Raw genomic sequence first — 12,449 nt, forward strand, 5'->3', positions numbered from 1 at the left:
AGCTTTTATATCCACCAAGGCTTTTTTTATACCTTGGACACAGTTATTGGTTTCAGGCAAGTCTGTCCGCCTCCGGTAAAGTTGCAGGAGACTTCGATGGTGTCGGATGTGCAGCCGAGGTTAGGGTCAATCCAATAAGTGCCTAAGAGCATGATAGCATTGAGTTAGCTTTTATTTGTTAGCATAACAGTCTTTACGAGTTCAGGTTTGAACTTTGTTGCTGTAATTCCACTGAACATTTATGCTGTTATATGCTAATGCGAAACTTGTCACTGTGTAACAAAGACAGTACTGTGCATGAAATACTATATTTATTCATGTAAACGTGCTTTTTTAATATCTAAAAAAACCCTCAATGTTTGGGTGGACGTTATACAAAGGGTTTTACCCCATTCTTGCAAAACAATGGTTGTAACGGGATTAATTAGCTAGCTGTTTTTTAGATTGGCATTTATTTACTGTAAGTGTTCTGCACAACGTACAACATTGCCAGTAACTAAAGATAACACCAGGAGAGTAACGCCAGAGTTTTGTAGCTAGCTAGTAGGCATCCGCAGTAAATTAGTACACAATTTGAGAATATTTTTACAAATATAAACGTAGCTGCTGTATCTATTAACTATCATTTTGTAGCTAACTAGTACTTAGGGGCCAGTTCAAAAAATAAAAATAAATAAAACCTATTTCCCTAAGGATGTTATGTGACTTTCCATCGCGAGGAAACATTTTGAAATGTGTGTTTTGATAAGTAATACGTTTATTCTGTTTTAATATTGGCCAAATCGAAAATATATTTCATACGATGCCAGTTTTTTGTTTTGACTATTATTGCGGATCGTCGTTAGTTGTTTTGAATATTACATCATTGTCTCCATCTGCCAATCATGTTGTTGTTCTCTAATTTCCACACCCCTTGGGGCTGATCTGTTTTTTGTAACCTTAATATTCAATAAAAAGAGAGGCCTCAGGAGAGAGCTTTAGTAATGTGAATGAAATTCTCTCATCTGGAGGCTTCTCTCTCTGGTCTTCTTGCACGGTCAAAATCCATGTCTTCTCTGTTTATGTTGTGTCTATGTTTGTTTTTAAAACATTCAACTGTGTTTGTGTAGGAAGGGTGATGAAAATGATTATTGTCATCATCATCATTATTAATTGATTCTTCTAAATAATACATTTCCATACCATCATTTAATTTGTGTTCACAGCTGTGCAGGTCCCTGCAGATGCGCGCAGGATTTTCTTTAGTGCCCAGTGGGTTCTTCAGGCTTTGGATCAGGTTAGTGAGGTAGTGTAGGGTCTTGAAGATCTCTGCACCCTGGTCCAGCATGGGCAGGTCCATCACAAGCTTATTCTAGTAATAACACACGACAAGTGGGTAAATCTTTACTACAGATTGAGAGAACAGATAATTAAATTCTGTTTTTAATATTGGACACCTCAAACGAGGTTTCATAGGATGCCAGTTCCTTATTTTGACAAATTTTGCGTGCTCTAGTTCATTGTTGTGATTATTACGTCATTGTCACTATCGGCCAATCATATTGCTGTTCTGTGTTTTTCACACCCCTATCTGTTTTTTGTAACCTTGGAGACTAAAAAAAAGAGAGAAAACTCAGGGGAGAGCCTTAGAACTGGTGGCAATCCCTTATTTCGTTCTGTGTACATTGTTACAAAGAATGACAATACAAAGGAAATTATTATTATTATTATTATTATCTGAAGGCTTCTCTCTTTTTTCTTGTAAGTTCAAAATCCATTGATGTCTTCCTTCTTTTTTTTTGGGTGTCTACTATAGTTTAAACTGATCAATTAACATAAAAATCTTTCAAAAGTTGACCATGTTGAGGCTTTGATGCTCTTTTGAGTTCTAGCCATCTTTTTTGAGGGAAGAGCAATGACAACTCACAAACCTCATTCTTGAGCTGGCTGTGTGAATCCATATACAAAACACCGTCATCTTTCTGAAGAGGCAAACATAAAATAATGATAGCTTATTTCTTTTTTCTTGTTTTGTATAACGTGGCAATAAGTCAAAACAATCTTACAAATGATGAAGGGACACTCATAGGACCCTAAAAGAAAGCAAAGTAACACAAATGATGAATACAAAAACCTCACGATTCAAATATATTAAAGTAAAAAATAAAGAAGGACTTACTGGAGGGCCACGGCGTCCACGGGGTCCCGGAGCTCCCTAAACAAGACAAGAATATGCACACAGGGTGAGTCTTTTTGCTTAAAATAACAACAAATACAAGATAGAAAACATGTAGAACATACCCTAGGTCCTTGAACTCCCTGTTTGGAAAAAGCAGGACCCCCATATAATGTTTAAAACATATTTAAACTACAATGTGTTAAAAAAATGATTCAGAAAGATAATTACCATAGAACCACGGTTGCCCTTCTCTCCTCTGGGGCCCTGAAAAAAAAACAACTTTCTGTTCATTAAGGTCTATTTAATTTTCTGAATTGTCTTCATAACAAACATTTTAGGATACTAATTTCAGGAATTTTGAAATTGTTTAAATAATTTGCCCAAAACGATGTAGAAAATGATTATCCTTCTAAATAATATTGTTAAAAGAATTGAAGATTCAAATATGTGTTCAAAAGTTAATTCTTCGTTTCATTGGAGACAAGATTTAGAGTCATAGGTGACTATATTTTTGAAGTAAGGTTTCACATTTATAAAAAAATGAACATTTTGATGTTTCAAAAGTGTCTTTGATTTTTGTTTGTTAAATATTCTTATTGTCTCTATTGTTGGTGAAGTTCCAGTTATTTTGTTGAAACTGTGATACACTATATAAAGTGTTACGTACCACACTTCCTCTGGGGCCGATAATTCCAACGGGGCCCATGACACCACGTCGGCCCTGAAAAAGCGTATTAATTAGACCAAAGAAGGAAACTAAATACTAGTTGTAGATTGTCTTATCTTCCCACCATGTCTCCCAGTGGACCCTTTGGACCTCGAATGCCTTTTGGCCCAAAATCTCCAGGAGGCCCCTGAACAAAGAAACACATGCAATTAATATTTCTGAACGTCCAGAATATACAGGATGTTACATCGTCATTATTTTTTTCTATTCATACCTTTGGACCAAAAACTCCAAGAATTCCAGGAAAGCCAGATTCACCGACATCCCCCTGAATGATAATTTGGAATGATCATTACTATGAGTTCGTATTAATAGTACCTGATAAATTGTTAACTTTGGGCATGTCTGCTAAACTCACAGGTTGTCCTTTTGGTCCGGCATCTCCCTGTTTTCCTGGAAGTCCCATTCCACCTCGAAAACCTCTTTTACCTGGTGGTCCGTTTTGTCCGCGAAGACCTCGCTCTCCCTAAAATAAAGCATCATTTTTTTTTAACTGTTTGATACACATCTAAATTATCTTGACACATTTTGCCCGAGAGCATCAAGCACCAAGAAGTAGGTAAAGTTTACAATTCAGGTGAAGTAATAGGTAATGTTTAACTCCATCGCCTTTGTTAGAAAATTTATATTTGCACATGTGTACAGTTATGTAAATTCAGTTAGTAGTTATGCATTAGTGTGGTTGGTTGGCAAGTGATTTGCTCTGAAGCCAAATAGAGTAACAGTTTTCAACTTGTCAAACTCACTACAATGTGTGATTCAAGGTTGTATGATACAATGGTAGGTTTTTGACCACCATCCTAAGTCCTTACCTTTGGTCCAAATGCCCCCTGATCTCCTGGTAGTCCTGTAACACCGGTTTTGCCACGAGAGCCAGCTTTTCCCGGGAGGCCAATCTCACCATCATTTCCATGCTCTCCCTGGACACATTTTCAATGACTGAATTATCAGTGTTAATTACCTAATAATACTTATTGGAAATGCATGTTGACTATTTTGTTTTGTTTATAGCACTTAGCAGCATCTACAGATGTAAGAGAAAACACAAATAGTGTCTGATGTTTCTACATTACTAAATGTTTTTTTAATTACAAACCCCCAATATTTGTCTCCTACCGGCAGGCCTTTGCTTCCATCCTTTCCTGTTGTTCCATCTATCCCGGGTAATCCTTCCTGTCCCTCTCTGCCCACCACACCTCTGGGTCCAGTTGGACCGACTTTACCCTGTGGCAGAGTATAGATGAAAAAAATATTTTGGTTCAATTCTTTAAAATCAGTAAATTGGTGAGAAACTTGACTCACCTCAGTTCCTCTGGCTCCTTTTACTCCAACCGGACCCCTTTTGCCTTTTTGACCCTTAGAAGAGAAAAGGTCGGTTAAATCAAAGCATTGCTCACGACAAGCATGATCTAGGTCTTACTTGAGCTCCTTTAACGCCTTTTGTTCCTTGAATGCCACGAGGTCCGGGATGTCCCTGCATGTAATTGTGGACTTGTTACGAATGGATGTCGTAATAACTAAAACGAGTGACGGCAAACTCACAGGAAGTCCAGGAGCCCCGGCACGACCTCGTTCCCCATCCACACCCACTTGACCCTGTCAAAACAACAGCCACGAGATAAGCGCTCCAAATTGAATATGATCTTTATAGCCTATACTTGCCACTTCTAATTGTTCTTACTTTGTACCCTGGGTCACCTGATTCCCCTCGCTCCCCCCTGTCACCTGGAGGACCCTGCAAGAAAGAGGCATAGTAGTAACTAAAAAATTGAGATGTTCTTCCAGCTTTTGATGAAACATGCTACGTAAGACATTGGGTGACTTACTATGTCACCTGGAGGACCGATCGGACCCTCGGTTTTGCCGTCGTCCCCCTGCTCGCCCTGCAACCGCACAAAATGGACAAACTACTCAGTCACTAGGCGCTGCGTATGGCGATGAACAACTGGTAATTAACTAAAGTTGATGTAAGATGTACCTTTTCACCTTTTGGTCCTGGACGCCCCATTGGGCCAGAGGGTCCATGATGGCCCTGAAATAGTGGGGGGGAGAGACGAACAACAAATAATCTTTAGAATTGATCATGTAGACTGGATTTGTATTCGGGTCTCAGGGCTGAAATCCGATTTGGGTATATAGAGTGGTTGCTAGAAAATATTAAGGCCTACAGACAAACTAGTCAAAAGTGCATTAGAGCAGCAGGACTAAGTGTGATGTCAAGGATATGGAAGAAATACTTCCTAAATAGAGAAATCTGATTGAGCTTAAGTATAGTGCACCCTCTACATTTGAGATGAATTTGTATCTATAATTTATCTTAACTTGAACACATTTTCACTATAAGAAATAACTGAAAAACAATCTGCTGGGCCTCCCCAAATCCTCCAAGTTAACCATAAATAGCTATAAAACAATTTACTAAACACTAAAACACATACATATAGTAATTGAACATAAAGAAACAATGATAAGATAAATAACATTATATTAATGAAATAAAATGCGAGTTTATTATGAGCACTTGCCATGGAAGAAGTTGGTAGTTGCTATTGGAGAAGTATGCGTGGTGATGGAGGAGTCAGAAAACAGGAGAGACTGTCGTGATACGTAAGCACTTATTATACACTTCAAGTTAATGTAACTTTATATTAACTTCACTATTTATTTTCTCCTTTTTACTGTTTCAGTTTATACTTTTCTTCACTTTCTTTTGCCTTTTCAGCTGGACTCGCAACATTTTCACTTTCTAAAGGTTTTATAAAGAAAAAACTATCCAAGCAGATTTGTCTCTGCTTCTCCTTAAAAATGTTGCGTATATGTGGAATGTAATGCAATTTAAAAAACAAAACAAAAAAAACAACACAACACAAGAGTGCGGGATCAAGTTTGCATTACGGGAAATGGACTTGCTAACTGGGACGAGCTGATGCTGGCGTTTAGCTATATCAAGCACTTGGTCCTCAACTGGTTGTGTCTAGAAATTCTCACAGCTTTGATTTGTCTCGTATGTCAGGAAAGGTTTTTGTTTGAAAGACAGCTTATATATTGAATTTCTCATGACTATAGTAGCTCATATATAGAGCATGTCATTGTAGGGCAAGTGTACCTCATAACCCGAAAGGCCCGTATCACCTTGTTGACCCATTCGGCCTGGAGCTCCCTAAAAGAAAAAACCCATAGTAAACTTGAAACATATTATCATAGTTTGGAAATGCAATAATTAAGCAGTATATTATACCACATGTCCAATGGTTCCTCTGGAGCCTTTTGGCCCGACACTGCCCTGCGGGCCGGTCTTGCCCACAGTTCCGGTCTCCCCGAGGTGGCCTTGGTGACCTTTTGCACCCTAAAAAATGTAATAAAAAACAAATACAAAATTAGGTTACAGGACAATTTTTTGACAACAATTATGCCTGTGACTAATGTGTGTGTGTTCACAGCTATGCTAATTTATGTTAGCTTCCCTATGATATGTTGCATTATGTTAGTGGTACAGTGGTAGATTCAAAATAAATAAAATGTTGGCAGAGAATTTTTTTTAAAATTGGATTTGTTTTGATTGTCTGTTTAAGTCAAAGTATATCTGGAATGTATATCTGTTATCGCCCTTAAAGATCAAAGTTGGCAGCTATATTGGACACTTTAATCTGTTGTTCAATTCTAGCCTTAGTCTGAGGTAGCTGTGACAAATTATTATGTATACCAGCTACATAAATCTATTCATAATTATTGTTTTGAACATAAAAAACAAAAAACAATGACACAGACCTTAGCACCGAGTTTGCCTCTTTCTCCAATTTTACCACATTTCCCTTCTTGGCCCTAAAAAAAAAATGCATAAATAAGGGGGAAAAACAGGATGTGGATATTGATGTTGTTTCACAATCCTAAATTCTCTTACTCTGACGCCAGTGATTCCAGGACTACCAAGCGGGCCCTCCTTTCCCTTTAAACCAGTCTCGCCCTTTTCACCAATGTCGCCCTCCTGGCCCATGTTGCCTTTTTCCCCCTGGCACAAACAGTTTTATTAAACCGAGTCTTGTCTAAGAGGACTTTCTAGGTCAGGGTTTTGATTTACTCCAGTTACCTTAGTCCCATCAGGCCCAGCAGGACCAGCTTCACCCTCCAATCCTGGCTCGCCCTGTTAACACACAACATGATTTATTTTTGTAGGCAAAAGTTCCCCAGAGGGGATTTTTATAATAAGTAGCTATACTTTTTGATAAATAATCCTATTTAATTGGTTTGCTGTAGTAAATGTGATGAATGTGATATTTTTCCAAAACTTGGACTCATTCTAATGAGTACAAAAAAACTTGCAAAGAGTTACATTTGTAAAATACTTCCATTTATTTATGAATTTTGTTATAGAAAATATAAACAAGATTCCTTACCCGAGGGCCAATAAGTCCCTGCTCGCCGATACTCCCGTCTGCGCCAATGGCTCCCTGTCACCCATACACATATATTAATATTAATTTACACAATGTCAACTTTGTGTATATAAGGATTCGAATACTAAAACGTGAAATATATTTTAAAACTTAGGCATAAAAAATAGACAAAACCAAACAACTTAATGCAATTCTACCTTATCTCCTGGCTCGCCCGGCAGTCCCGGTTCCCCGGCACTACCTGGAGGTCCCTGATGGGCACACAATAGATATGAATTACCTGTATTTAACACAGTGGTAGAACGTTGCCATGTCAAAATAGAAATTGCATGTGGCTCTTTAGCGTAGCCCTAGTGGCTCCCTGGAGTATTTCAAAAACATGTTTGGAAACAGAAAAAGGAAAATACATATTTTAAAATCTGGTTTCAGTGGTTTCAAATCAAACATAAATGTGTTTTCAAATAAAACATAAATGTTTTTCAAGGCTGTATTTCTTTTTTTACATTAGCGGCTACATCCATTTTTTAGTCCTTAATGCTCTATCTATATTTTCGGTTGCTGACCCCTGTTGTAGTGCAACCAAAAAACCATTGCTACAAAGTTAAAGAAATAATACAAACTACCTAGATTCAAACTAGCCAAATTGCACCATCTTACTTATCACTTTGTTTGCCTATATTTTCACAAGGTTTTGTAATAATAGTCTGTGGTTTGCAATAATCTGTGGTCTGTGCAGCCCTTTGAGACTCTTTGTGATTAAAGGGTATACAAAAAAACAAGACTTGACTTTTAGAGTACCCTAAGCAGCAACACGTCAGATAATGATGTCAGCTTCCTGTAGCTTATCCTCATGTGATATGAAATGCATACAAATGTCTTAAAAAAACAAGTATTTAAAAAGGCATGTTTAAATGATAGCTAATTAAGTTTTGCTTATTGTTCAAATCGGTAGTTTTCTTTATGATAGATGTTTTTTTTGGTACCAATAGGATACGCAAAATATTACACGATGTCCCTTTAGAAGAAAACTTGAGATAAAAGAGAATGTTAGAATTAACAAGCACTTCTTTACAAGAGACTGTCCCAAGTTGTAAATGCATCAGAGCAATAGTGCTATAAAAAACATATCTCCATGTAACTGTACCTTAAAAAAGTACATTATTTTGCTAAGTTTTGGCTTTTTTGGGATACCATATAGGGTTTAAAAAGGCACTACGACTATCTCCATTTTGTGATCAAAGGTGGGCACTTGGGTTGATACATCCACCATTTTTTAAGAAGAAAATACGTGTATAAGAGTTTTTTTTTTTTTTTAAATACCAGACTGTAAGATTAATAAATTTATACATTCTTCGGTCAATGCTCAGTTTTTGTGTTGTTCGATAAAGCACTTGCCGGACATGCGAATGCTCTAAGCGAGAAGCGGCGATGAGTCTATGACTGAGCGCTGTAACGGCTAAAGCTGTCGGCCCTGCTACTTACTACAATTTAATTTGGTCACTGAACTGCTACTCAATATAATGTTGTTTTCCACCTGTTTAGTGTGTGTCAAATATGAATCTGCATTTAGTGTGATTGCACTCACCTTTTGACCAATTTCTCCTAATAATCCCAGAGGTCCTGGTGGCCCTGGTGGCCCCTGAATACAACAAGGATTCAATGACTAAAGGCGGGCACTGTAAAAACGCTTGTTTAATTACAGAAGAAAGCTATTAGGAATATGCATAAAGCTTGGTATAAATAGCTTACAAATACACAGTTTTTAAAATCCAAAATGTTAAGACCTGAAGGTATAGTGAAAATTGCATTTCTATTATTTATTATTACAAAACAAGCAAGCGTCAACTCCCAATGTATTCAATTTTTGTATTTCGACAGAACTTCGAGGTCCAATATTCTTGTACAACATTAAAAAGCCAAAGTCCCTCATGTCCCTAATTTATATCAGTTCCTATAAAATGAAACGGCTATTGTAGTATAAAGAAATATGTTAAAGACAATAAATATATAAAAAGTTCCTTTGGGTATTATATATTATAGTTGTAGCAACACTTTTGTGAGTTTGAAATGCAATATATTTATTTTCAAATATTTCTTTTGTGGGTTAAGACTCTTTTTTCTTGTTTTGGTTTTGAAAAAAATAAATAGGGATAGGTAGGGACTTAAAAGCTTCAGCTTAAGCCAACTCCCTTCGGGAACATGTTAATGTATTATTGTATTGTACTACCATTTAATATTTCGTTGTTTCCTTTTGCTAATTAGTGGGTAATGTTGATTGCTTTTCTTCTCCTGTGCTCTGCCTAGATAAAAAACAAAACACAAAAAATGTATTGTTGTCCCTTGATTGTGAATCTTAAAAACAGAACCAAAAAAACAATCATACACCTTAAAAAGATTCTGTTGTTGGCTATTTTGCATGACTGCTTGCAAATGTTCCTAGACGAATGAAATAAAAGAGCCATTTTGTGTTTTAACAACATTATATTGGCTTAATTTTACAATAATTAATTCTGGCACAAAAGTTAACTCCTTTTTTTTTAATTGAGTAAGTATGTTGCGTCGTACTGTATAATTTTTATGTGTGACAATGAATATGAATAATAGATATAACTTGAATGAAAAAATGGTTTAAGAGTGTTTTTTATTGCCTTTAGCGAAATTCTTTCTTTTAACAATATAAGTTTCCAAGTGGAAGGTGAAGGAGGCTGTTTGCTGCCAAGGAAAATCCAATAAAGCGAGTAAATATGCTCCTAAAAGCAAGAGTAACAAAGAGTGAAGATGAAAGTGAGGTTCATACCTGCTCGCCTGCAATTCCCTTGTCACCTGGCGACCCTGATGGTCCGTTGATACCCTGGTGAAGGAAGAGTAAATATAATTTTAAATGTTTTCAACTCATAAAATGCTCACGGACCAAGTTGTTGTTCTTGAGTGATGCATAAACTCACAGGAAAACCTTTGGGCCCGGTTTCCCCTGACTCCCCGTTTTTACCCTGGAGTATCATATAAAAGTACACATTTCATTATATAACTGAATGAATGGAAACACTTTTAGAAAAAAGAACACTCAGCAAAGTCTACATATATTAACCGAAGTCTTTACATACAGTATTACAGAACAGGCTAAAATGCCACAGTTCTTCACGTCTAAACTGCATTGAGTATAACTGATTGGAAATCCTTTTAACCTCCCTGGAGGAATATCATTCAGACAGCATACAACAGGAAATGTAGATGGTCCCCCTGAGGGCCTTCTCACCTGAGGTCCAAGTAAGCCATATTTTCCTGGAGGACCGTCTGGACCCTGTTACAGTGATCGGTGCACATGATTTACACCTCCGTGGTTAAAATTGTATTTCCTAGTAATTCCATCAATTTACCTTTTTGCCCTCTGACCCATTCTCCCCAGTTGGCCCCTCAGGTCCTATTGGGCCCTAAAACACAGAGAAATCGTGACACTTGATGAATGGAAGTCACTCTAATGCAGAGGGACAAAACAGATGAAAAACACCTAATATGGCATGTACCGTATTTTCCGCACTATATGGCGCACCATGTTATAAGGCGCACCTTCAATGAATGATATATTTTAAAACTTATGCCATACATAAGACGCACCCCATTATAAGGCGCTATAAGTGCATGCTGGTTTAAGATCAGGTAATTGTGCAATTTTGTAATTGTAATCCTGTGCAGTCCTTCGAGACATTTTTGGGATTAAGGGCTATTTACGGTAAATAAATGTGACGACTTGACTACTGTAGAGAATGTAGTTACGTTATGCAACCTCTAGATGTTGCCACGCTCAAGGGAATGTCAACAAAACATTCAAAAAAGTCAAACTTTATTAACAAACAAGCTTTCCACAACTCCATTCACTCCCAAAATAAATAAACAGCCGTTTTATTATTTTCTCTGAGGTAAAGCATTTTCGTGACCAGCTTTAACATCTTTGAACAACATCGACATATCATTTTATTTTTTGTCCATTTAGTCAACACGCAAAGAAAAAAACGTCTGATACTGTTATTTTAAATGAAACGTTAGTGCAATCGCAATAAAGTGACACTCGTAATGTGCAAAAACAACGAGTGCAAAACGATAACAATAAAGCAATAACATAATAACTGTAAAATGTAAAACGTAAACACACAAAAGAAAAACAAAGATCACTCTATAAGCTCCTCATCGACGAATCCCTCGAATTCTTCTTCTGCTGTGTTCGAATTGACCATATCTCAGTGAATGGGCCATCCAACACGTCCGGTGTTTTTGTGCCAGCGCTGTTGCCTTCATACGTATAGTTATCGTACTGACACTTCTGCTTGCCGCTCTTTGTTGAACAACCCACTGTTCAAGTGTCTCCTCTAACTCTGGCCATTTTGCTTTATGCCACGGAAACTTTGTTGAGTTTTCCTTACTTGGCGGGGCTTATCTTCATCCTTTCTCCACTTCCGTACCATCGATTCATTTAAGTTTAACTCTCTCGCTGCCGCTCTATTGCCGTGTTGTGCTGCGTGACTGATCGCTTTGAGTTTAAACTCGGCGTTGTACGCGTGTCTCTTAACAGGAGCCATTTTTTATACAAATGCACGTATGAAAGAGAATCTCTCTCTCTCTCTCTCTCTCTCTCTCTGTCAAACGTGACATTCTGAATAATTCTGCGTTTGTTTAAGGTAAATTGTGCTTTACATCTTCACCAGTCAAAACCCTGGATTCAGACAAATACTGTATTTGTTGAATATGAATTAAGCAGTTTAATGGGGTAGCCATTTTGCCACTTAGTAAACAAATACAACACGAGCCCCGGCAACTACCAATCGTTTAATATTTCCCAGTATGCACAGCGCGAAAAATGGAGTCGGCGGCTGTTTCTCGTAGTTGCGAGACCTTGCGAATTTAATATTGAGCCATATATAAGGCGCACTGTGTTATAAGGCGCATGGTCAGCTTTTGAAAAAAAATAAGACTTTTAGGTGCGCCTTATAGTGCGGAAAATACGGTATGTATGCAAATTTTAACATTGAATACTTTTTAAAGGTGCTGCACGGAATTTGAAACATTTCTACTCGCTGAGGCCATCTTCTGGTTTTAGTCTTCATTGCAGCCTCTGTCAAGCTTCTTACGTGTTGCGTGCAAGTACGTGCATTTCTGTATTTTTCTCATGATTTTA

General features: G+C 37.4%; 1 protein-coding gene across 1 annotated transcript in view; it reads right to left on the bottom strand.

Moving 5' to 3' along the window:
• LOC148350945 (uncharacterized) overlaps positions 1-12,449 on the bottom strand; it is a 100,814-nt gene that overhangs the window by 2,924 nt on the left and 85,441 nt on the right. Inside the window, exons 29-59 of the mRNA XM_088320147.1 lie at positions 10,657-10,710; positions 10,536-10,580; positions 10,225-10,269; positions 10,077-10,130; positions 8,865-8,918; positions 7,477-7,530; positions 7,280-7,333; positions 6,973-7,026; positions 6,787-6,894; positions 6,654-6,707; positions 6,124-6,231; positions 5,992-6,045; positions 4,864-4,917; positions 4,712-4,768; positions 4,567-4,620; positions 4,428-4,481; positions 4,306-4,359; positions 4,188-4,241; positions 4,002-4,109; positions 3,698-3,805; positions 3,244-3,351; positions 3,100-3,153; positions 2,950-3,012; positions 2,826-2,879; positions 2,387-2,422; positions 2,281-2,298; positions 2,159-2,194; positions 2,046-2,072; positions 1,911-1,961; positions 1,183-1,351; positions 33-142 (exon numbers count right to left, since the gene is read on the bottom strand). Coding sequence (XP_088176273.1) covers positions 33-142; positions 1,183-1,351; positions 1,911-1,961; positions 2,046-2,072; positions 2,159-2,194; positions 2,281-2,298; positions 2,387-2,422; positions 2,826-2,879; positions 2,950-3,012; positions 3,100-3,153; positions 3,244-3,351; positions 3,698-3,805; positions 4,002-4,109; positions 4,188-4,241; positions 4,306-4,359; positions 4,428-4,481; positions 4,567-4,620; positions 4,712-4,768; positions 4,864-4,917; positions 5,992-6,045; positions 6,124-6,231; positions 6,654-6,707; positions 6,787-6,894; positions 6,973-7,026; positions 7,280-7,333; positions 7,477-7,530; positions 8,865-8,918; positions 10,077-10,130; positions 10,225-10,269; positions 10,536-10,580; positions 10,657-10,710 — 2,007 coding nt within the window. The remainder of the gene's footprint in view (positions 1-32; positions 143-1,182; positions 1,352-1,910; positions 1,962-2,045; positions 2,073-2,158; positions 2,195-2,280; positions 2,299-2,386; positions 2,423-2,825; positions 2,880-2,949; positions 3,013-3,099; positions 3,154-3,243; positions 3,352-3,697; positions 3,806-4,001; positions 4,110-4,187; positions 4,242-4,305; positions 4,360-4,427; positions 4,482-4,566; positions 4,621-4,711; positions 4,769-4,863; positions 4,918-5,991; positions 6,046-6,123; positions 6,232-6,653; positions 6,708-6,786; positions 6,895-6,972; positions 7,027-7,279; positions 7,334-7,476; positions 7,531-8,864; positions 8,919-10,076; positions 10,131-10,224; positions 10,270-10,535; positions 10,581-10,656; positions 10,711-12,449) is intronic.

The sequence above is a fragment of the Urocampus carinirostris genome, chromosome 16, assembly GCF_059441175.1.
Source record: "Urocampus carinirostris isolate Australia breed hairy pipefish chromosome 16, RoL_Ucar_1.0, whole genome shotgun sequence".
Classification (NCBI taxonomy): Eukaryota; Metazoa; Chordata; class Actinopteri; order Syngnathiformes; family Syngnathidae; genus Urocampus; species Urocampus carinirostris.